General features: G+C 40.4%; 1 protein-coding gene across 4 annotated transcripts in view; it reads right to left on the bottom strand.

The window, feature by feature from the left end:
• The window catches only part of vps13b (vacuolar protein sorting 13 homolog B), a 1109808-nt gene that overhangs the window by 916286 nt on the left and 169033 nt on the right, over positions 1 to 24489 (bottom strand). For all 4 annotated transcript variants that reach the window (XM_078541117.1, XM_078541119.1, XM_078541118.1 and 1 more), the window contains exons 9-10: positions 7910 to 8005; positions 3549 to 3671 (exon numbers count right to left, since the gene is read on the bottom strand). In XM_078541117.1, the coding sequence (XP_078397243.1) occupies positions 3549 to 3671; positions 7910 to 8005 (219 nt within the window). The remainder of the gene's footprint in view (positions 1 to 3548; positions 3672 to 7909; positions 8006 to 24489) is intronic.

Below are 24489 nucleotides of genomic sequence, written 5' to 3' on the forward strand. Positions count from 1 at the left end.
AATCCCCGATTTTAGATGAGCCAATCCTTAAGAGCTCTTCATCTACAAACTGTGTTAGCTTATTTCAAAGTCAATAATACACCACTTATGTGGAGAATTGAAGTAACAAGAATTTCACCTGCTGGTTTATGAAACAACTCCACTTTCAAGTGATTTCATGACCCAGAAAACACTAAAATACACAGGCTCTCCAGCATCCAGCATTCTCAACCTCTGACCCTACAGACCAGTTACATGAGTCCTGACCCCACCAGAAGATAAAAATAAAAGGAAAGGGAATAAAAGTCCATGAAAGTGCTTTAATTTAGCTTTCAAGCTTAATTTTTCATTTTACTATGCCTGAAGGATAACCAGCAAAACAGTAAGGTTGGAGGTAGAAACAAATTCTGTGAAAGAGCAAAGGACTGAAAATTCAGCAGTGATGCCTGCCTGCCCATTCAAACTAGTTACCAATTGTTCTGGTCTGAAGTCACCTATTTTGGCAGGTTTCACCAAGTTAGAACTGATTCTGAAATGGCTCATATAGGTTATTTATAATAGAAGAAAGGATCAATTTTTAGCAGGATTTCAATCATGTTTATTGAAAGAAACTTTGAATAGCATCCCCTCTCCTCAAGCATGTGCTTTTAGTGCAATGGAAGCATCTGCTTAGCCAAGACTGTTATGGCAAACACAAGGGAGGGAGAGAGGACAGGTTTGGGGAGGGGAGAGAAAATACTTTGTGATGGTACTGTCCGTCTACCCTCAGTATTAAAAGAAGACAATAGTTCATTTAGGGATCTATGAATAAAGGTAAATGGTGTTATAATCACAGCTATGAGAATATTGGTTAAGCCTGATACTTGTTAGGATCTGGCTTGATAGACCATAATTATATAATGCATGAAAGAACCAAGGGTAAGGAAATAAGCGGCAGAATTCCAAGATTAAATTGAAACACCAAAAGAATCTTAACTATACAAACATGAACAAAACAATACAAGCAATAATGACTAAACATGTACACTGAGCTAAATGACATAATGATTCTGAACAATACGAGCTTCTACCTTAAACTCAATCCAACAGACTTAGCCCAGCTTAACCCTTTTGTTATGAGCTTCATTCATACTCTGGAGGCAGTTCCTTTTTCTCTGGATCTGGATATACACAGGTCATAGCTCAGGTCTATGGTATATTCCTACCAATAAAACATCTTGGTCCAAGTACAGGCGTCACTTACGGTCACACGCCACGACCCACCAGACACACATAGATACTCCCTTAGCATCTATTCTGTAGCTGGACTTCTCCCTTTACAGAACTACTTGGTCCTACCAAATTCTCCAGAACTCTCTCTTTTCCTCTCGAAACACATAGAACTGAGTTCTCTGGTTAAATACAACAGGCTGGTTGTCTGCAGCCTCCAGGTCTGCTTCTCTTAAACATACTTTTTCCTGAAGAAAACCAAAACTCACGAGGTTTCCTTTTAAAACACACCTCCACCCTCAGTCATTTTCTCCATAGCAACTTCAGGGTTTTCTTGCTTCTAAAAGCCTCTCAGCTGGATCAAAAGTTCGAGCATGGTTTGTGAACACACACAGACTTGTTAAACCAAACCAAAAGTAAACAATCCCCAATTTATCTTAAGCTAAAACCAAAACCCTACATCCTTAACCCTTAATATTGTTCACAATAGAGACAGTTATAACAATACCACGTTATTTAGTATCTAGCTATACCTAGTTAAATTTAGAGCCAAGCCTTCGATTTCCTGAAGGAGACATATAGCTGAATAGCAAGCAGAGTGCCCAAGATGCCTCCTTCCGAACACAGCATCAGCATTTTTCCATCTTCCAAACCCACAACTACTACCACCTAGGAGGATAAGGGCAGCAGATAGATGGGAACATCACCACCTGGAAGTCCCCCTCCAAGTCACACCATCCTGACTTGGAAATATATCGCCATTCTTTCACTGTCGCTGGGTCAAAATCCTGGAACTCCCTTCCTAACAGCACTGTGGGTGTACCTACACCACATGGACTGCAGTGGTTCAAGGCGGCAGCTCACCACCACCTTCTCAAGGGCAACTAGGGATGGGCAATAAATGCTGGCACAGCCAGCAAAGCCCACATCCCGTGAATGAATAAAAAAAGGATCTGCACTAAATTACTTGTACGGCACAAATTGACTGGAAAAGTTGGAAAAATGAATGAAAAGGCACTTCAGGAAGGAAAAATGTAGCTTCTCTCTTGCATTGAAGTTATAAACAGGATTCTGCGTAACACAATGCCAAGTGGCTCAATTTAACAAATCGTTGAGAACTATATAAATCAGGTCAAAAATCTGTTAAATTTTCTGCATTTTTCAGTTAAGAGCTTCTGACTACTACGAAATACTAGAAAACTGAAGTGCTGAATTTCTCCCAAACATCTTTATATCAGATAATAATTTTGCTTGGTGAAAATAAAATCCCCATTAGCACATTCACAACAGCACAGCTCAAATAATATAAAAATGCACGCAAGTGATAAAATGCACACCAACAAATTCTCCCATCACATTAAGTATTAGCAGATCTTGTTCTTTGCCAATAATCACTCTCAGTTCCAGGAATTGTCCTGGAAACCAAGGCTTCTTTTCTCCACTGCCAATTGTCTCCTTAAATGCTTTTTGTCTTTTTTTGCCTGTCATCACGTTCAATAAGTGCCAGAAGCCGATGGGCTTCTTTATCACGAAGATCTAAACCATTCAAAGGCATTGGTCTCATCCTAACCCATTTCCTAGCCCATCAAGCCAATTTTCTTACAAGGTTCTCCCCATCCTAGCTCTCAACCTATGTTTTCGTCTAACTCTCTCATTTCCTCCATGACCTCATTCTAGCTATTAAGGCCCACGTCCTGCTCTCTCAACCCTATTTCCACTAAATTGCTGACCACTCAACTTCCCTTCCTAGCAATTCCCTCCAGTTAAAAAGCCAGTTAAAAGGCAGAAAGACCGAAATCAGTGCTCACAGAGCCACCACAAACTATGTACCTTCACTACCAGTCTGAGGTTGAAGTCTACTATTTAAAACCTTGGATTGCAATCTGACCCCAAATCCTCTCATCACAAAGACTACCTATTTCGATCTCCATAATATCTCTCATCCCCGCCCCAACCACAGCCTATTTGCTGCTGAAGCCCTCATTCAAGCCTTTGTCACCTCTGTTGTTCCAATGCTCTTCTGGCCTCCCATTCTCCATAACCTTAAGCTTATCTGGAACTGTCACACTCATCACTTCATTGCCTGATCTTGCCTTATCAATTGAACCTCCTCCAACCCTACAACCTTCCAAGAAACACTTATTCCTCCAAACAGCCTCTTCTACATCTCCTGCTGCTTCATCCCATCATTGAGAGCTTTCAGCCATCTTGGCCTAAAGGTCTGGAATTCCCACTCTAAACCTCTCCATCTCTCTCCTCTTTACGACCCTCCATAAAATTTAAAATTAGTTTCTTCTTATCACAAAGGAACGAGATAAATGTAGCTGTTGTCCTAACAAAAACAATGGCCAATTACTTACAGTTTCACTTCTGTTTGTAGTTTCTTCAAAGTCTTTCACACCCATTATTCCCTTAAGGCATAAAGCCTTGCAGCCCACAAAACCCATTTGGCAATCAAAGAAAAGCTCTCCCATCATCAGCACCTTAACAAAAAACAATACGAATTATTGTAGTTAAAGCACATACAAACATGAAAAATGCTTAGTTTCCTCTTCTAAAACCCATTAGCAATAACGCAAATCGACAAAATAATAGCTTGTTTAATAGTTGAATAGAAGTGGAAGGTGAAACATAAAAGTAGGAGTTAACATAAATCATAATAGTTCGCTGTACAACTTAAATAAAACAACTGCAAATTGGTATTTCACAATAAAAGCTAGGAATTGCCTTCAAAGTAATTATTTCACACCTCAATAACAAATTCATGGACATTTTACAAACAATTCTGCCTCAAAAGATTAGGTACAATCCCAGTTTGTACAGATAAACTGAAAATATTTGTTTCTGCACAACTTTTTTCAAAAGAAGAGGGAAAAAAGCTCTTCAAAAGAAAAAAGTTTTTTGCTGAAAGATTTTGAAGGGTATCAAGAAAGCGAAATGACAGATAATTTTGTTTAACTAGTACTGCTTTTCACCGATGGGATTCTGTTTTAATGCTTACTCCTTTTCCAATGTTCAAACAGAACAATTATTAAATTAGGAGTAGGATGAATTTTCAACAAAAGCAACACTCAAAGCTTAATTTATGTGCAATAACTAATTGCGATGAGAACCAATTATGTTTTCCACAAAGTAATACATAAATATACTGAGAATGATTGTAGGTCTTTTTTTCAAACTCTATTCCATTATGGAATTTGAACTGCTGTAAAACTATGAGCAATCTGAATGTAGACCTAGTTTTAAAGCCAGTTTTCTATCTTCTTATCTCAATTTCTAATGGAAATCTTCTGTTCGATAGAGTAGTGCCTTAAGTCTTGGCCATTTCTCTCACACATTACTGCCAATTGAGATCAGTACACATACTTTTAATGGAAACAATAGATTTTACTTGGCACCACTTATTTTCATCAAGAGATTTATACATATTTGTCAGTTCATATAATGGAAGTGCTTTCACAAAATATCAGGACAATGAAACGTAGAAACGAGGAACAGGAGTAGGCCATTCGGCCCTTCGAGCTTGCTCCGCCATTCAATATGATCATGGTTGATCCTCTATCTCAATGCCATGTTCCTGCTTTCTCTCCATACCCCTTGAAGCCCCTAATATCCAAAGATTTATCAATTTCTTTCTTGAATATACACAGTGACCCGGCCTCCACAGCCTTCTGTGGGACAGAATTCCACAGGTTGACTACCCTCTGAGCAAAGAAATTTTTCCTCATCTCAGTCCTAAATGGCCTGCCCCATACCCTGAGACTGTGGCCCCTGGTTCTAGGCTCCCCAACCAGAAGAAACATCCTCCCTGCATCAAGTCTGTCTAGCCCTGTTAGAATTTTATACGTTTCAATCAGATCCCCTTTCATTCTTCTAAACTCCAGTGAATACAAGCCCAGTCGAACTAATGTCTCCTCATACGACAGTCCTGTCATCTCCAGTATCAGCCTAGTGAACCTTCGCTGCACTCCCTCTATGGCAAGTATATCTTTTCTTCGGTAGGGAGACCAAAACTGCACACAATACTCCAGGTGTGGTCTCACCAAGGCCCTGTATAACTGCAGTAAGGCATCCCTACTTCTGAACTCAAATCCTTTTGCAATGAAGGTTAACATACCATTTGCCTTCCTAATTGCTTGCTGCACCTGTCTATTTACTTTCATTGACTGGTGTACAAGGACACCCAGATCCCTTTGTACATCCACATTTCCCAATATTTCACCATTTAAATAATACTCTGCCTTTCTGTTTTTCACACCGAAGCGTATAACTTCACATTTATCCACATTATACTGCATCTGCCATGTGTTTGCCCATACACATACTTTGTCTAAATTGCCCTGAAGCCTCCTTGCATCCTCCTCACAACTCAACCCCGCCCAGTTTTGTGTCATCAGCAAACTTGGAAATATTGCATTTTGTTCCCTCATCCAAGTAATTTATATATATCGTGAATGGCTGGGGCCCAAGCACTGATCCCTGAGGTACACCACTAGTCACCCCCTGCCACCCAGAAAAGGACCCATTTATTCCCACTCTCTGTTTCTGGTCTGTCAACCAATTCTCAATCCATGTCAGTATATTACCCCCAATCCCATGTGCTTTAATTTTGCCCACTAGCCTTTTATGTGGGACCTTATCAAAAGCTTTCTTGAAATACAAATACACCACATCCACTGTTTCTCTCTTATCTATTCTAGTAGTTACATCTTCAAAAAACTCCAATACATTAGTTAAGCATGATTTCCCTTTCATAAACTCAAGTTGACTTTGACTAATCCCATTAATGCTTTCCAAGTGTTCTGTTACCACGTCTTTTATAACAGACTCTAGCATTTTCCCCACTACTGATGTTAGGCTAACTGGTCTGTAATTCTGTTTTTCCTCCCCATTCTTTTTTAAATAGTGGGGTTACATTTACCACCTTCCAATCTGTAGGAACTGCTCCAGAGTCTATAGAATTTGGAAGATGACCACCAATGCATTCAATATTTCCAGGGCCACTTCCTTTAGTGCTCTGGGGTATAGATTATCAGGCCCTGGGGATTTTTCAGTTTTTAACCCCATTTAATTTCTCTAGCACCATTTTTTCACTAATACTGATTTTCTTCAATTCCTCCCTCTCACTAGACCCTTGGTTCCCTAACATTTCTGGGAAATTATTTGTGTCCTTTTTTGCGAAGACAGAACCAAAATATGTGTTCGATTCTTCTGCCATTTCTTTGTTCCCCATTATAATTTCCCCTGTTTCTGACTAAGGGACCTACATTTGTCTTCACTAATCTTTTTCTCTTCACATATTTATAGAAGCTTTTACAGTCAGTTTTTATGTTCCTTGCAAGTTTACTCTCATACTCCATTTTCCCCTTCTTGGTCAATTTTGTCCGCTTTTGCTGAATTCGAAACTGCTCCCAATCCTTAGGCTTGCTGCTTTTTCTGGCAATTTTATATGTCTCCTTTTTGGATCTAATACTATCACTAATTTCTTTTGTAAGCCATGGTTGAGCCACCTTTCCTGTTTTACTTTTGCACCAGACAGGAATGAATAATTGTTGTAATTCATGCATACGTTCCTTAAATATTAGCCATTGCCTATCCACTGTCAACTCTTTTAGTAAGGTTCCCCAATCCATCATTGCCAACTCGTGCCTCATACCCCACAGTTCCCTTTATTTAGATTCAGGGTTCGGATTCAACTTCTTCGCTCTCCATCCTAATGAACAATTCTATCATTTTATGGTCACTCTTCCCCAAGCAGCCCCGCACAACAAGATTGTTAATTAATCCTTTCTCATTGCACAATACGCAATCTAGGACGGCCTGCCCTCTAGTTGGTTCCTCAACATATTGGTCTAAAAAACCATCACGTACACACACCAGGAAATCCTCCTCCACAGTTAGTTTGGTTTGTCCAATCTATATGTAGATTAAATTCACCCATGATTACAGTTCTACCGTTATTGCATGTGTCTCTAATTTCCTGCTTAATGCCTTCCCTTACATCTCCATTACTGTTTGGGGGCCTTTAGACAACCCCCACCAACATTTTCTGCCCCTTATCCCTTATCTCCACCCTAACAGATTCCACATCATGATTTTCCAAGCCAATATCCTTCCTCACTATTGCATTGATTGCCTCCTTTACTAACAGTGCTACCCCACTTCCTTTCCCTATTTGTCTGTCTTTCCTAAATATTGAATAAGCTTGGATGTTCGGTTCCTATCCTTGGTCACCCTGCAGCCATGTCTCCATAATTGCAACTGTATCATAACCATTTAAATTGATTTGTGCTGTTAATTCACCTACCTTACTGCGAATGCTCCGCGCATTAAGATACAGTGCCTTTAGACTTGTCTTTTTAGCCTTGTTAATCATCTTATCTTTATTTTGCACTATGATCCCATTTGTTTTTTCTGCCTTCCACTTTTGCTTCTTACTTTTCTGTCTTTTGTTTCTGCCCTTATTTCCCCCTCCTCTGCCTTCCTGCTCAGGTTCCCATTCCCCCTGCCATTCTAGTTTCAATTGAAGCTAATTTGCATTCTCATGTATGTATTTCAATTCATGAAACTACAGAAAACAAAAGAGGTCTGTCTTCACTTGCATTTCTAAGTAGAAAAAACATTTTTCCCACGTGCATATCAACAATGGTAAATTAACAAATCAATAAGGTGCTATCACAGGAATATTTATTAATGCTCTGGGCAATGAATTGAAAAATACCTCAACAGTAGTCCCTTCTTGCTCCCAGCAAAGCACTTCTTTGGATTTCACTTTCTGAGGGCTATAATAGCTGCTCTCCGTTTGCATTTCTGTCAACTGTAACAAAATGACAATACCTCAGTTCAAATATGTTACATTTTATCAATAAGTAGTCATAACCTGTCATCTCAATACACAAAATTGCTGCAGACAAATTAATCTTTTTGTTTCAACTAAATTCTTTTATTACACAGGAAACAGGTGGAGTAAAACAGCTGCAACTTATTATCCACATCAGGATATAAGGCTCACTGTTGACTACGGTTTAATCACATTGAGATAATGACATGTATTTTGAACATAAGGTTAATGTTAAACTTCTCATGTTAACAATTTCTTTACATCTGCTAGTCAAATACCTTCATCACTGTCAAACCTATACCTATATCTTACTGAATAATTATGCAATTGATGTGAAAAATTAGAAAAAAATGTACTCCAACAAATCAAATACAAAATCTTCTTGGGAATGATTTCACATAGGACATTAATATTTATAATATTTCAACAATCAAATCCCAGAACCAATGGCATCCAGCTACAAAATACCATCATAATCAATCAGTAAGAAATTTTCAAAGCTGTCAGGTTGAATTCAGATTCCAAACCATTACCAATGGGTAACTTACCCTAGGCAATTATCTCAATTACACTGTCATGATTGGAAGCAATATTCATTCCTACAGTATGGAAATACCCACAGCTCTCATTACAAATCCATTTCAACTACTCATGTTGTGTAACTCATGTTACACATGTTGGCTTTTCGTAGATATGTTAATATGCCGTAAGGTAAAACCTGCACTCTTTATTACCTAACCAGCTTCATCTGTCAGCAATTACTTCAGAGGAAAAGCAATTAATTGATTAAAGGAATTCAAAATCTAGAAGAACAATTTCAATTTCAAGCATTATTCAATCAACAGTAGGATTAATTTAGCATCATGTTATGCTGGAATGATCCCAACAACACATAACAGTACTGTAACAACCTAACTCTACTTTTGACCCAAGTTACGTGTAAATGAATTGTGAACATTTTTACTCGGCAAATAGAACTATTTTCAATAATACTTCTAAAAATTGGCGTGATTATGTAAGATTTGGTAATCATACATTGTGAATATTATGCAATTACAGCTGGAATCCTTTAACATGTTAAATCAAAACAGAACAAAATGCCAAGATAAATTTAAAAATGTATTTGAGAAGTCTTGAAATTTGTTCCCAATGAAATATTATATTTCAATTTAGCTAAATTAAGTTAAAAACTTAATCCGTTCCAAATAGTTGCAGTTTGTATTAATGCATTCTTTTTAAGTAGCTACTCCTGAAGCTACTGTTCTAGCTTTCTTTTCCCAGGTGAACATTGCTACAAGTTAAACAATTAACACTAATTCTCTGCTACTTTCTTCAGGACAAACAAGATAAAAACTGCTGCAACTTAGCCTCACTGCTAAGCACTTGATAAAAACTAATATTGTTGACCAAAACGGTATGTAAATATTATTTACAAATAAGCTGGGCTACCTGACCGACATCCGGGAAATACAGGAATGAAAATTAAAAATAAGATTTCAGAAGTTAAGGTAAAGAAAATACTTTCATGAAATAATAAGCTGAGATTTTCACCTACCGGCAAATGCACTGAATATCCAACAGATTTCTTTGAACGCTTCACTTAATTACTTGCGTTGACAATTATTTTCATGAACAATTTCAATTCCACAAATATGAAACACAAATATCTAAATTCACACAATTATTATACTCAAAAACAGTAACTGACAAAAAGTATTTCTTTCCACAATATATTTACCTTCATTTGCTTGACTTTAGTTTATTTGGTTGGCTTGACTCTGAATTATATTTACAATTTTTACAAGATGATTTCTACTAATCATTCTCCACATCCTCAGTGTCACTCAAAATCCTCAGGATCAAAATCTACATCTATACCCACGTCCTCAACGTTTGTTAATGCTCTGAATATTTCATCATCAGTGTGAAAGGCAACATCTGCAATATCATTCTCTACATTTTCAATGTCACTGTGCGTTTTCAATGTTTGTTGAAACATTAAAAATTCCACGATGGACCACATCAGAAGTTCTTCCTTCTTGACCCAAAATAAAGAGATTTCTTGGCAATCCTACTCGGCTGTTATATTTTCCGATGTTTTTCAAGAGTTGTGATTTTGTTGTTGTTCCCTTAAGAAGAATGGGTCAGGTGGCTCACTCAAAGGTGGCAATTGTACTTAATCATTTGTGCAATACATTGAAAGTGGCTCTTTTTTCACAAATTTTTGCACCACGATATTCACATACTTCTGATCTACTGCCAAGCTCATATTTTGAGTCTGACTCATAATTATGATGAGGATCAGAGATGAAAGCTTCCTTAAAGAATCCTGGTCTCTTACTTGCAGCATTGGCTCTTCTTGCATTCTGTCACTCTTTGTCAACTTCTTGCCTTCTTGCTCGAGCCTCTTGACCTTCCTTTTCTCTAATTGCTGCCTGTCACTTTCTGTCAACATTTTTCCTTTTTGCTCTAGCCTCTTCATCTTGCCTGGGTCTGCCTGTCACCTGTCACTCTCCCTTACCAAGTAACAACATATAATTATTCAGAACATAACTTTTGTGAAACAAATAAAGAGAAAAAATAAACGAAATATGAAAAAGTTGAGGATTTGTGATGGAAATTTGTTGCATTGTTCATGGAGTGTATGGTTAAGGTTGGTTAAAGCATGTCTGAGTTACGGTGTCAGTGGGGACACAGGATCCCCTGCTAAGAGGCTGAAGTCCACCTGTGGGGGTGGTTAGATAGCAACTGCCCTATGACATGCCCCTTCATCCAAGGTATCATCTCACCAAGTTTGGTTGAGATTCACCTGAGGAGTTTGCCAACAAACAAACACAGTCAGACATTTCACTTATACGTTTTATATATTAGACACTTATCCAATTCTTCATGAAAAGCCACGTGGCTGAAATTATTAATGACCAGGAATCTCAGTGTGAGAGGCGGGTTTGAAAAGGCAAAGAAAGTACCACCTTCATCACATGGACTGCAGCAGTTCAAGAAGGTGGCTCACCATCACCTTCTCAATTAGAGATAGGCCTTACAGCAATGCCCTCAGCCCATGATCAACTAAATAAAATCAAAAGGCAATTATTTTGGGGGAAAAAAATGTCTGAAAGGGTGGTGGAAGCAGATTTCATTCAATTCAACCTGTAACTAGTGGAGTGCTACAGGGATCAGTGCTGGGGCCACAATTATTTACAATATATATTAATGACTTGGATGAGGGAAGTGAATGTACTATCGCCAAGTTTTTCTTTTTCGATTCCTTCACCCCACCCTACCCCCACTAGGGCTATCTGTACCTTGCTTGTCCTGCTTTCTACCCTTAATTAGCACATTCCTTAGATAATATCACCACCTTCAACACCTCTTTGTCCTTTTGTCTATGACATCTTTTGGCTATCTCCACCTATCACTGGCCCTCTATCCAGCTCTACCTGTCCCACTCCCCCCTTACACCAGCTTATATTTCACCTCTCTTCTATTTTTACTTAGTTCTGTTAAAGAGTCATACGGACTCAAAACGTTAACTGTGTTCCTCTCCGCTGATGCTGCCAGACCTGCTGAGTTTTTCCAGGTATTTTTATTTTTGTTTTGGATTTCCAGCATCCGCAGTTTTTTGCTTTTATCTTAAGATTCTTTGGGGGCTTGACAGGGTAGATGCTGAGAGGTTGTTTCCCCTTGTGGAAGAGTCAAGGGCCAGAGGGCATAATCTCAGAGTAAAGGGCTGCCCATTTAAGACAGAGATGAGGAGGAACTTCTTCTCTCAGAGAGTAGTGAATCTGTGGAATTATTTACCACAGAGGGCTGTAGAGGCTGGGTCATTAAATATATTCAAGGCTGAGATAGACATTCAGCGAGAGAATCAAGGGTTATGGGGAAAAGGCAGGAAAGTGGAGTTGAGGATTATTAGATCCACCATGATCTCATTGAATGGTAGAGCAGAGTCGATGGGCCGAATGGCCTACTTCTGCTCCTAAAAAGGGAAAATTATCAGGGCTATGGGGAAAAGAGCAGGGAATGGGATTAATTGGTTGCACTTTCAGAGATCTAGCACAGGCACAATTCCTGAATGGCCTCTTGCTATGATGTATCATTCTACAATTCATCAAGTTACTGATTATGGATATGGTAAAATATTCTGTAGATCTCTTGCTCAAAACTCCCTGTTTGAACTACTGAAATGAGAAAAATGACATTGGCCGGGATTTTCTATGCCCGCCAGCGTCAGGCGTGTTTGGTGGCATTGAGCAGACAATATGGCGAGAAGGCCAAAAATCAGTTTCATGACGTCATGAAACCAGGTTGCGATTGTCTGCTCAGCCCGCCAATGGCAGGCCACGTTTCCCGCCATTGGACGTCGGGAACCTGGTTGTAATACGCCTGCATATCATTATAAGGCCAGCCCGCTGGACTCATCCCTCCCACTGGACTGTCAACCCACGTCGGTGGGAAAACACAGCGACATGTTCCACAAAAGCATGTATAAGGCATGCACTTGGCAGGCTACACTTCGCTCAGGATTTGTTTGCCTCCCTTGCTTTGGACAGAACTCGCAGTAATCAGCATCAGGCCTCACAGGCCGCACCAGATCACTTTTAGAGGGTCTCACGGGTAGGTTTCTACTCCCAGATCAGCCATATGTGGGTGGTTTATCAACAGCTGCAGCTAAAGGTCTTGCTCAGGGGAGGTAGAAGTGGCCTCAGGCAAGGGAAGAGGCTGCAGGACGAGAGGTGTACTGGGGAAGGAGGGTATCCCAGGGTGCGTGCGGGGGCACAAGTCGATCTGTACAAGCGGCCTCAAAATGGTGAGGGCTTAAGAGACAGTCTCTAGGGGGGATGAGACCAGGTGGACATGTAAGGGTATGTGTGTGAGAATGGGTGGTGATGTCCCTTGAACTGGCAGAGGGAAAGATGCCAGTGAATGTGCGATGAGCTTGAGTGTGAGAGTTTAAAGTGATGAGATGTTTGCCACACCCTGGCTACACGGATGAGATCATTCATCCTCCATCTGCATTGGATGGCCAACCTCTTCCGTGCAACGTTGGCACTGACCACCACTGCCATTGCCTACCAAGCCAGAGTGGTAATGTTGCTGCCCCTTCTGTGGCCAGAGCGGGGGTAGAGGACATCACAGCAGGCCTCCAAGTCATCCAAAAGGCGCTTCAGGGCAGCAGTCTTCTTGCCTTTTGGGGCCATATCTTGTTTGCTGCAGTCCTAGGCTGGATATGGTGCCTGACTTGATGAAGCGGCGAGGTGAAGACGGGCAAATTGGAGCCTGCCTGCCATCAAAACGGCATGTGTCCCAGGAATACATAATTAATGCCATCGAAACAGCATGTATTCTGAGAACGAATTATTAATGCCATTGAACCAGCATGTATCCCAGGAATGCATAACTAATGCAGCGGGTTTGGAACGATACGGCTTGAAAACCCACCATCGCAGCCAGCGGGTAAAACATTGTCTTATCTGCCGCTACTGCACTTACTGCAAATTTGGGACGATTCCGTCCACTGTTTCTTTCTCACCTTCAATTAACCAATACTGAATTTATAAAATGTACTTTTAACACATTGTATTTAACACATTACTGTGTGCACTTGCATTGAGCAAGGCAGATGTATCATCTTTACGCTGACAATTAATTTATAATTAATAAACCTACTACTTCCAGTAAGCTTTACTACAGCTTGTAAACCTAGGGGATGGGATCATGCGAGAGGTTAAGTAGTAAAGCAAAGGAAAATAACAAGTTAATGCAACAGGCTAACGATTTGGGTAATGATAACCAGAGTGTGGCAGGAAGGGGCAGAGAGTACTGTTATGGCATGGCCAATGGTAAATGCTGAGTTGTTCAAATCCCAAAGGGAAACTTGAAACAACTGCCACAACTTGTTTTACAATTTGTATAAATTGAGATGCATGCCTTTAATTCAGTAGTAATAAGACTATCAAGTCTGATAAACTAGATAAAACATTTATTAATAAGAGAAATTATTTTAAGCATATACATATGACTACAAATTACAACTGGAATAACTTCTAAATCCCCTAATTAATGTAACTCCCGTTTACACTTTTGTTAAGGCAACAGTGAGACACATAGATTTTAAAAGACCCAGGCAAGGTGACATACAATACCCTCAACCTGTCGAATTCGAAGTGAGCTTACTTAACTTCAGCTCTCCAAAGACAGCAGCTTGAGGCATAGATGCTGAAGGCTTTTCATACTTGTTACATCTTAAAATACCTGCCCTTACACACAGCCTTCGCTTCTTTTTACATATTTTTCCCTTTGAGTGCAAATTCCCATTGTTTCACTACGTCTTTGGACTTTACCTTTCCGATAATAAAAATCTCTCATAGCACTAAGTTTTACCAGTAATCATTGGAAAAAATAAACACTGTTTCTAAACTTCACCTAGCTAGGTGACACATTTCACCCCTCCTTTGAAAACAATCTAGTCTGGTTTATTTAAAAATGCAAATGCCCTTTTACACCTTACACTCTAAACTTCCCCCATGTTTATATCAAAGCCTTCAGACCAGCTGCCTTTAATCCAATTAAGTCATACACACACACAGACAGACACTCGGACACATACAGACAGAAACAGCACTATTATACAATAAATTCCAATAGCATTATGAGAATTATTATATCTTCCTGACAGTACAAACTTAAGAGTGAACCAGCAGATAATGTCAGAGATTGCAAAAGACAGAGTTAAAGGCTCTGTACCTGAATGCACACAACATTCCTAACAAAATGGATGAATTGTTAGCAGAGATATAAATAAATATGTATGACCTGGTAGCCATTACAGAAACATGGTTGCAGGGTGACCAAGGCTGGGACATGAATATTGAAGAGTATTTGGTATTTCAAAAAGATAGGAAGCTAGGAAAAAGTGGTGAGATAGCTCTGTTAATTAAGAACGCCATTAGTACAGTAGTAAGAGATGACCTTGGGTCAAAAGAGCAAGATGTAGAATCAGTATGGGTAGAGATAAGAAATAATAAAGGTAGATCACTTGTGGGGGTAGTTTATAGGTGCCTTAACAATAGTTACACTGTAGAACACAGTATATAGGAAATAAATGGGGCGTGTAAGAAAGGTACTGCAATAATCATGGGTGACTTTAATCTACATGTAGATTGGGTGAATGAGATTGGCAAAGGTAGCTGGGAAAATGAGTTCATAGAATGTATCCGGGACAATTTCTTAGAACAATACGTTCCAAAACCAACTAGGGAGCAGGCTATTCTCGTAGCAAGCAATGAGACAAAATGAATCAATAACCTCACAGTAAAGGAGTCTCTCAGCGACAGCAATCATAACATGTTCAGTTTGAAGGGGAGAAATGTGGGTCTAAGAGTAGTGTTTCAAATCTGAAAAAAGGTAATTTTAAGGGTATAAAAGCAGATCTAGCTAAGGTGAATTAGGAAACTAGGTTATAAGATGCAGTGGCAGAATTTTAAGATGATATTTAAAAACTCTCAGCAAAGATTTATCCCAGTGAGAAAGAAAGACTCTTTAAGAAGGATGTATCATCCATGGCTGAATAAGGAAGTTAAGGATAGTATCAAACACTGCACAAATCTACAAAGAATATAGAAGATTGGTCAAGTTTTAAGGAACAGCAAAGAATGACTGAAAAAATAACAAAGAGGGAGAACGATGAGCATGAGAGAAAGCTAGCTAGTAATATAAAAGCAGATAGTAAGAGTTTCTACAAGTATTTAAATAGGAAAAGAGTAACTAAAGCTAGTGTTGGTCCCCTGGAGAGTGAGTCTGGTGAATTAATAAACAAGGAAATGGCAGAGGTGTTGAACATGTATTTTGTGTCTGTCTCCACTGTAGAAGACTTAGACAACGTCCCAAAGATACTTGAAAAGAAGTGAATGGGAGGGAGGAACTTAAAACAATCACCATCACTAGGGAAAAGAAGCAGAGAAAGATTTAGGTCTACTTTATAAAAGTCTGCTGTCCCCAGCAGCATTTTTTTAATTCATTGATGGGATGTGGGCGTCGCTGACTAGGCCAGCATTTATTGCCCATCCCTAATTGCCCTTGTTCAGAGGGCATTTTAAGAGCCAACCACATTGCTGTGGGTCTGGATTCACATGCAGGCCAGACCAGGTAAGGGCGGCAGATTTCCTTCATCAGTAAACTAGATGGGTTTTTACAACAATTGACAATGGTTTCATGGTCATCATTAGACTTTTAATTCCAGGTTTTTATTGAATTCAAATTCCACCATCTACCATGGCAGGATTCAAACAGCATTACCATGGGTCTCTGGATTGCTAGTCCAACAACAATACCACTATGCCATCGCCTCCCCATGCATTTAAGATCCCATGCATCCAAGGATCTTAAAAGAAGCGGCTGCAGAGGTAGTAGCTGCTTTGGTTTTAATCTTCCAAAATTCCTTAGATTCTGGAAGGGTCCCTGTGGATTTGAAAATAGCAAATATAGCATCTTTATTCAAAAAAGGAGAGAGACAGAAAGCAGTAAACTACAGGCCAGTAGCCTAACATCTGCCATAGGGAAACTGCTAGATTCCATTATTGAGGAGGTTATAGTAGGATACTAAGGAAATCATAATTTGATCAGGCAGAATTTGTGAAAGGGAAATAGTGTTTAACTAATTTATTAGAGTTTTTTGAGGAAGTAACAAGCAAGGTGGATAAAAAGGAACCTGTAAATGTGGTACACTTGGATTTCCAGAAGGCATTTGATACAGTGCCACATCAAAGGTCACTACACAAGAAAAGAGTACATGGTGTCGGGAATACTGTGTACAGTTTTGGTCTCCTTATTTGAAAAAAGGTATAATTGTGTTAGAAGCAGTACAGAGAAGGTTCACTTAACACATTCCTGGGATGAGGGGCTTATCTTATGAAGAAAGGCTGAACAGGTTGGGCCTACACCCATTGGAGTTTAGAAGAATGAGAGATGATTTTATTGAAACATAAGATCCTGAGGGGACTTGATAGGGTAGATACTGGCGGGATGTTTCTACTTGTAGGAAAGACTAGAACTTGGGGACACAAACAATAAGAGGTTTACCATTTAAGTGAGGAGGAGAATTTTTTCTCTCTCAGAGGGTCATTACTATGTAGAATTCTGTTCCCCAGGAAGCACTGCAGGCCGGGTCATTGAATTTATTAGTTAGACAGCTTTTTGGTAGACAAGGGAATCAAGGGTTATGGGGAACAGACGGCAAAGCGGTGTTGAGGCCATAACCAGATCAGCCATGATCTTATTGAATGACAGAGCAGGCTCGAAGGGCTGAATGGCCTACTCCTGCACCCAAGTCCTGTGTTCATATGTAAAGGGCAGAACATTGGGATTAGCTAAATTGCAGTAAACTGGCACTATGTCAAAACCAATCTATGATAGAGCTTTTAACCAGGGGTGGATAAATACATGAAAAAACTGAAAAGGTTTTGGGGAATGGGGCTCAAAGGGTTGGAGGGTTGGTACTCGGAATAAACACAGTCCCAATGGGTAAAATGGACTCTGTGACGTAAGATTCAATGGGCAGGATTTTCCTGTCGTCAAGCCGGGGGCGGGGCCCGCTCACGCGCCACAACATCGGGTGGAACTCCTGACGTCACCACGCCCCATTTAAATTTTCCGGTAGGCAGGGGCACAGCAATATCAGCTGTGCGCCCGCTGACCTGTCAATGGCCAATTGAGGCCATTGCCAGAGTCATTTAGTTAATTAATGGACCTGCCCATCCAACCTTAAGGTTGGCAGGCAGGCCGGGAGCCCCGGCGGGAATTAGAAAAAGCATGAAACCTCATCCACGGGCGGGATGAGGTTTCATGTAGGTTTTATAAAATTTTAATGAAGTTTTTGTGAAAATTATGGAGGTGTCCCAACTCATGTGACAGTGTCAGGAATTTTTTTTTTCTATTTTTAATTTCTGTCACAGAACAGCAGATCTCCCTGAGGCAGCACTTAGCTTTAGGGAATTAGGGGTTTAGGGAATTCCCCCCCCCACCCCCACTCCTCCCGCACAGGGAGCGCATAGCACTTCTGTGCAGACATTGTGCCCGCCCATGTAAAATGGCACCGCGCCCCCAATTTAACTTCATCCCTGACGGTGGGTAAAATCCTGCCCCATGTTTTATGATTTTAATTGTCTCCATTTCAGCATGAGATTCCGAACTTTGGTTGCTCAATCAGCCCTACGCTTGGTTTTAAGATAACAAAAAAACAAGTTTCTGAAAATGCTGGAAGGTGCTACAAATAAAATGGCATTATGATTATCAAAAAAATACCCATTTATTTTCATTGCAGTGGATGCAGTGAGATTTCCCACATTAAATGTTTGCAACATTCCCCATCTCAAAAATACTTTGCATGAAAACGTCTCTAGTACCCGATCCACTGGACTCCTTAAACATTCTAAACATCAGTGTCTGCTCTCGATTTATTTCATTATTTAATGCAACCAAGGCCCAGTTATCTGAAGGCAATCTACTAACAAAAAAGGTTTAGTTTCAGCTAACATCTGTATCCAACACTGTGCAATGTTTCCTGATTCTCTCTTTCATCTCGTGCTTCCCAGCTTCCATTTTATGCTGCTACAGGTATCCTTCAACATTTTCTAAATTTCCTCAGCCCTTTTCCGTTCTCCATAATTTTCATTACAAGAAATAGGAGCAGGAGTAGACCTGAAGCCTGGTCTGCCATTTAATAGCATCACTGATCCTCGATCTCAACTTCAACTGATCCCATATCCCTTGATTCCCTTCAAGTCCAAAAATCTATTGATCCCAGCCATGAATATACTCAGCAACTGAGCTTCCACAGCTCTCTAGGTTACAGAATTCTAAAGATTCACAGCCTTCAGTGAAGAAATTTCTCCTCATCTCAATTTTAAATAGCCATCTCCTTATTCTCAGTCTATGCCCCTAGTTTTAGGTTCCCCAGCCAGGGGAAACAGCCTCTCTGCATGTACCATGTCAAGCCTCAAAATTTTATATGCTTCATTCAATGAGATCATTTTTCATTCCTCCAAACTCCAGAGAGTATAGGTCCATTCTATTCAATCTCTTCTCATAGAACAACCCTTTCCTGATTTCCTTGCCAGCCTGAAGTCTTAATACCACTCGCTGCCATTTTTCCAGATTTATATTGCACTCAAACTCAAATTCTCCATATGATTACCAACCTTTCAAAAGCAAACTTATCTTGTATCCCTATTTACTGTTTCCGTGGTTTGTGCAACTTGTTCTGTAGCCCTTTGGCCATTGCTTTCTAGGTAGTTTATTCAACATCAGACAAAATAACCAAAAACTGCTGTACCGGAAATGCTGAGTTAGAGAATCTTTTTGCTCCAGTTCCACTTCTTATTCGCCAAGTCCACCTCTCCATTTTTCATTAAACAAAATACTTGGTTGGACATCATTAGAAAATTATTTCTGAATGGTTTTCTATACTGCAGCAAGTCTTTTTCAATTTTCTTCAGTGCTGTATAATTCTATAGTCTATCCGTCAAAGATGCAACTAAGTGCCTGTGCCAGAATATTGTAAAATTTAAAAATCAGCCCCAGGTTTTTGGCCTCACCATGTCTCGGGATGTTTCAATACTTTTTTTGGCCTTCACAGGAAGGATCTGTGAATGAGTTATGTTTTAAGTGTTGGGATTTCAAAACAAAGTGTGCTTTAAAAAAAAACAAAGGCTGAATTCACTTAGATAAGGGTTTATTTGGTAATAGGTCAGGCATTGATGATGCATATTAAAGCCAGATGTACCAGTGTACAGAATGTTGTGGCTCACAGCTATTTCAAACTGAGATAATGAGGATCAATTGTCTGATCCCAGGTGCATTAAACCAGAATGGACCTTATTTAGTTTGAGCATAGTGGGGAACCTTTTCCTTAAGATCATAGCCCAAAGTGCAGAGGATAGGTGGCAGGCTTTAATATACATGCACTCTGGCAAATCACTGAATGTCCGCTTGAGTCGGGAACAATGCGAGAAAGACACGTGGCCAGTCTGTCAGCCGGCCAGGTCTGGGAAAGAAGCCGATCGCAGCAAGATGAAATTCAACTGATTTCAAGCCCAGACTGAAACATCACAATGCCCAGGAAAATTGAAGAAAGCCCATTAATACAAATAGTGTAGCATATTTTTATTGTTTCTCCTGTTCTCAAGCAGGATTCTATACTTAAGTCAAAGCAAGACTTGATTGCTATCTTATTCTGTACATACAATTGCTGTTTGTAAAATAAATATTATACCTTTGGAAAGATTAGAGAAGCACTTGAGGGATCATGAAAATGTTTTAGAAATTTAATGGCACTGCTTCCATTTCTCCAGATGCAAAAGAGGTAGACAACCCTCCAGGGTTTTCTATTCGGGCTCCCCGCACGGCAACAGGCTCGCCCACCTCTGGTTTAATACCAGCAGCTGTGGGATGAGGTCCTTAAGTGGGCATTAATTGTTCACTTCAGGGCCTTAATTGGCATCAGGTTAGGAAGGGTCGTGAAGGCCGTCCGTCCATGAATCTTCCCGCCCAGACTTAATTTTGGTGGAGGCGGGAATGTGGCGGGGCGCCCCGCCCAATTAAATGCCCTACCTGACACCAAACTCATCTCTGGGGAGGGCATTAAATTCCCCATTAGAGGCGCATTGTTCAGCGTACTAGGGAAGGCAGAAAAAGAGGCATCCGGGGCACATGCCTAAAGCAGACATTATTCTCTTTGCATATGGAAATACAAGGCCTAACACTTGTTTGAGGTCCAGTGTATAAAATTGGGCCAACCTGGACACAGCTGAAACAGTCAATCACATTATCCTCCTCTGGTATCTCTCTCCTCGTGCAGCTGAGTGGGAGTGTGCAATTTTGGTTCCATTATAACCTGTCCTATTGTAGCCAGAGCAATAACTTCTGTTTCCAATCCACTACCTTTGGGTGTTGTTGATGCTCCCTCCTTTCTCATTTGCATACTGCTCCAAGGGACATTTTGATTTTTATTTCATGAATTATTTTGATCAATTTTTCTCTCACGTCTTTAATAAACAATTAATTTTTAAGTAATGGGTTGGAAGTTTGGCTACTAAGACAATATTTTTGTTCACAGTGCTATTTTCAGCGTAAGTGAGAAAGGCAACAGCTTTCAGTTAAAAAGCTCAGTGTACTCAGAAATGTCAAAAATGGAACCAAGCAGTTCCACAGAATTTGTTCATATTAATATCGACAATGGGGAAGGGTCGCTGTCTAGGACCTTTCTGCCACAGTGCACCGAGGGACTGGGAACTGTTTAGAGCCCCTCGGGCTGTACAGCTCAAAATGAATGTCTGCAAATGATTGTAATATTCATTGATTGTATTGATGCACCTCGTGATACATGTTGTAAAAGTTGAACCTGATTGTACTTTTGTGATGGTGATTTTGAAATGGTTTGGAATGTTCTTCCAGATATTTTATGAATAAAGTATATTTTTCCAAAAAAAAAAAATTAATATCGACAAAGAATCCAAGAGGAAAGGCATCATCACCCTCATCTATAAGCGGAAGGGGGAAAGGGAGGAAATTAGAAATTAGCGACCCATCTCAGTGTTGAATGTGGGCTATAAGATTCTATCCAAGGTCATCGCCAATCAGGTCAGGTCTGCTCTGGAGTTGACAATCCACCCTGACCAGACCTGCGCTGTACCCGGCAGGAAGATCTCTGACACCCTCACGGATACGACTCAGGGATACGACTGCCTATGTACAGGACAGGAGTGTGGACACCTGCCTATCAGCCTGGACCAGGAGAAGGCCTTTAGCAGAGTATCGCACACCTACATGGTGGATGTGCTCTCCAAAATGGGGTTTGGGGAGGGAATCCACAGCTGGATCCAACCGCTCTACACAAACATCTGTAGTGCAGTTTCAATCAATAGGTGAGAATCAGAAAGCTTTCCAATTAAAACTGGGCATGTGGGAGTGACGCTCCCTCTCCATTGCAGGTAAGAACCTGGTCATCAGGTGTGAGGCACTCCCGGCGTTGCTGTACGTGGTGCAGGTCTGGCCCATTCCTCACTCCTGCATGGTGGTTATCACCTGAGCCATCTTTTGCTTTATCTGAAAATGGATCGTGTTCGTAGGGACACATTGTACAAGCCTCTAGATAAAAGGGGAAGAAACGTGCTCAATATCGCCCTCATCCTGATGGCCACCTTTGTGTATGGCTGCATCAAGCTGTGCATAGGCCCTCGGTATGTAAACACCAAGTGTCAGTACATGCTGAGGTTCGACTGTCCCCAGTGTTGCGAAGGATGGGTCTGGCCACGCTGCCGCAGAACGCTCCAAGTAGTTGGACCGTGCCCTAACACCTGTCCCTCATGGAAAAATTTATGTAGAGAAACACCTCTGAGAGTCCATCAGGCAGTGGTCTACACGTAATGTCCTAGAGGCCCTGAGGGAAATGGAGATGGTGGATCCTGTCGGATGATTTCCTGAGAAGACTGTCAAAGTGATTTGGCAGAATGCCTCATCACCAGAACTTTCCAACAAGCACCAAGATATAGCTTGGCTGGTGGTGAGAAGGCCCTCCCCGTCAGATCCTTCCTACATGCCAGGAGTCTCACCCCATTCGCACGTTGCCCTCGAGGTGGCGATGGTGGGGAAGAGATTGTTGTTCACCTCCTTATGGAATATGCCTCTGCAAAGAAGGTCTGGAGAGAGATGCAGCGGTGTTTGTCGAGGTTCATCCCGAGAGGTGCTGTGACACAGGACTCTGTGCTCTATGGGTTGTTCCCAGGGACACACACCAAGACAAACATCAACTGCAGCTGGAGGATCATCAACTCGTTGAAAGACGCCCTTTGGTCTGCCCGAAACTTGTTGGTCTTCCAGTGCAAAGAGTTGTCCCCGACCAAGTGTTGCAGACTGGCACATTCCAAGGTCCAGGACTACGTGCTGAGGCATGCACTAAAGCTTGGGGCAGCCATCACAAAGGCACAACGTGGAAGGGTCACTGTCTAAGATCTTTCTGCCATAGTGCACCGAGGGGTTCAGAATTGTACTGATCCCTCGGGCTGTATGACTCACAAGGAATGTATACAATGGAAACTACATGTGTCACAATTGTACTGAAGCACCTCAGAGTGCAACATGAACTATGTAGATAACTTGAATGCCATTGCACTGTCTGACTGTCTGGAATGACCATGTTGAGATGTCTGAAATGTTCACTGATTGTATTGAAGCACCTCTTAATCTATATGGAAAAGTTAAATATGATTGTACGTTTTGTGATGGCCATTTTGAAATGTATTGTAATGTTCTTTCAGATATTTTAAGAATAAAGTACATTTTTCCAAAAAAAAATTAATATTGACAAAGATCTGAATAGAATTTGGAGGACTGAAATGGACCATTCAACACAACAGATCTACGCCAGTGTTTAGGCTCCACATGAGCTCCCTCTCACATAAACATCAACAAACCCTTTCAGCATATCGATAAAAGCAAAATGCTGCAGATGCTGGAAATCTGAAACAAAAACAGAAAATTCTGGAAAAATTCAGCAGGTCTATCAGCATCTGTGGAGAGAAAAAGAGTTAACGTTTCAAGTCCTTATGACTCAGGGTGATAAGGACTCGAAACATTAACTCTTTTTCTCTCCACAGATGCTGTTAGACCTGCTGAGTTTTTCCAGCATTTTCTGTTTTTCCTTTCAGCATACCCTTCTACTCCTTCTCCCACATGTACTTATCTAGCTACCCTATAAACACATTTAACCTATTCCTGTCAACAACTCTTATGTGGTACAAGTTCCACTTCAAAGAAATTTCTCCAGATAAAGAAGTTTTGCCCGAGTTCCCAATTAGATTTATAACTGACTATCTTACATTTATGACCCCTGGTTTTGGACTGCCCTACAAGTCTCATAACTATCCGATCAAACCACTTCTTCATTTTAAGGACCTCTATTAGGTCACTCTTCAGTCGTCTGTACTAGAGCCCCAGCCTGCTCAATCTTTCTTGATAGTTATAACCTCTCAGTTCTGGCATCATCTTTGTAAATCATTTTTACAACTTCAGAGCCTGTGCTTCAATATTCTTTCTTTAATGTGGAGACCATAATAACAAAAAACTCTCATTACAAACAGGATTAGTTATGTAAAAAGTAGCTGTAGAAATTTGGGTGAGAAACATTAAAATATTCAAATTACTAAGCTGCTATTAACAAACACATACATATATCTGTGCACAAACATGTGTGAACATACACAATGCAGAGAAAGTAAGCATACAAGGTTCAGCATTTCTGGTGGAATATATCATGAAAAATAATACTTTTATTTATCACTACCATATGTAGAACATGAAATATTTACTACAATGCGACACATTAATCCCAGACAAATAGTTCACCTGAGGCCTAACATTAATCATTTCAGAATCTACAAGTACAGCAAGAATCTACCCAGGAC

The sequence above is a fragment of the Cetorhinus maximus genome, chromosome 4 (genome assembly GCF_964194155.1).
Source record: "Cetorhinus maximus chromosome 4, sCetMax3.hap1.1, whole genome shotgun sequence".
NCBI lineage: Eukaryota > Metazoa > Chordata > Chondrichthyes > Lamniformes > Cetorhinidae > Cetorhinus > Cetorhinus maximus.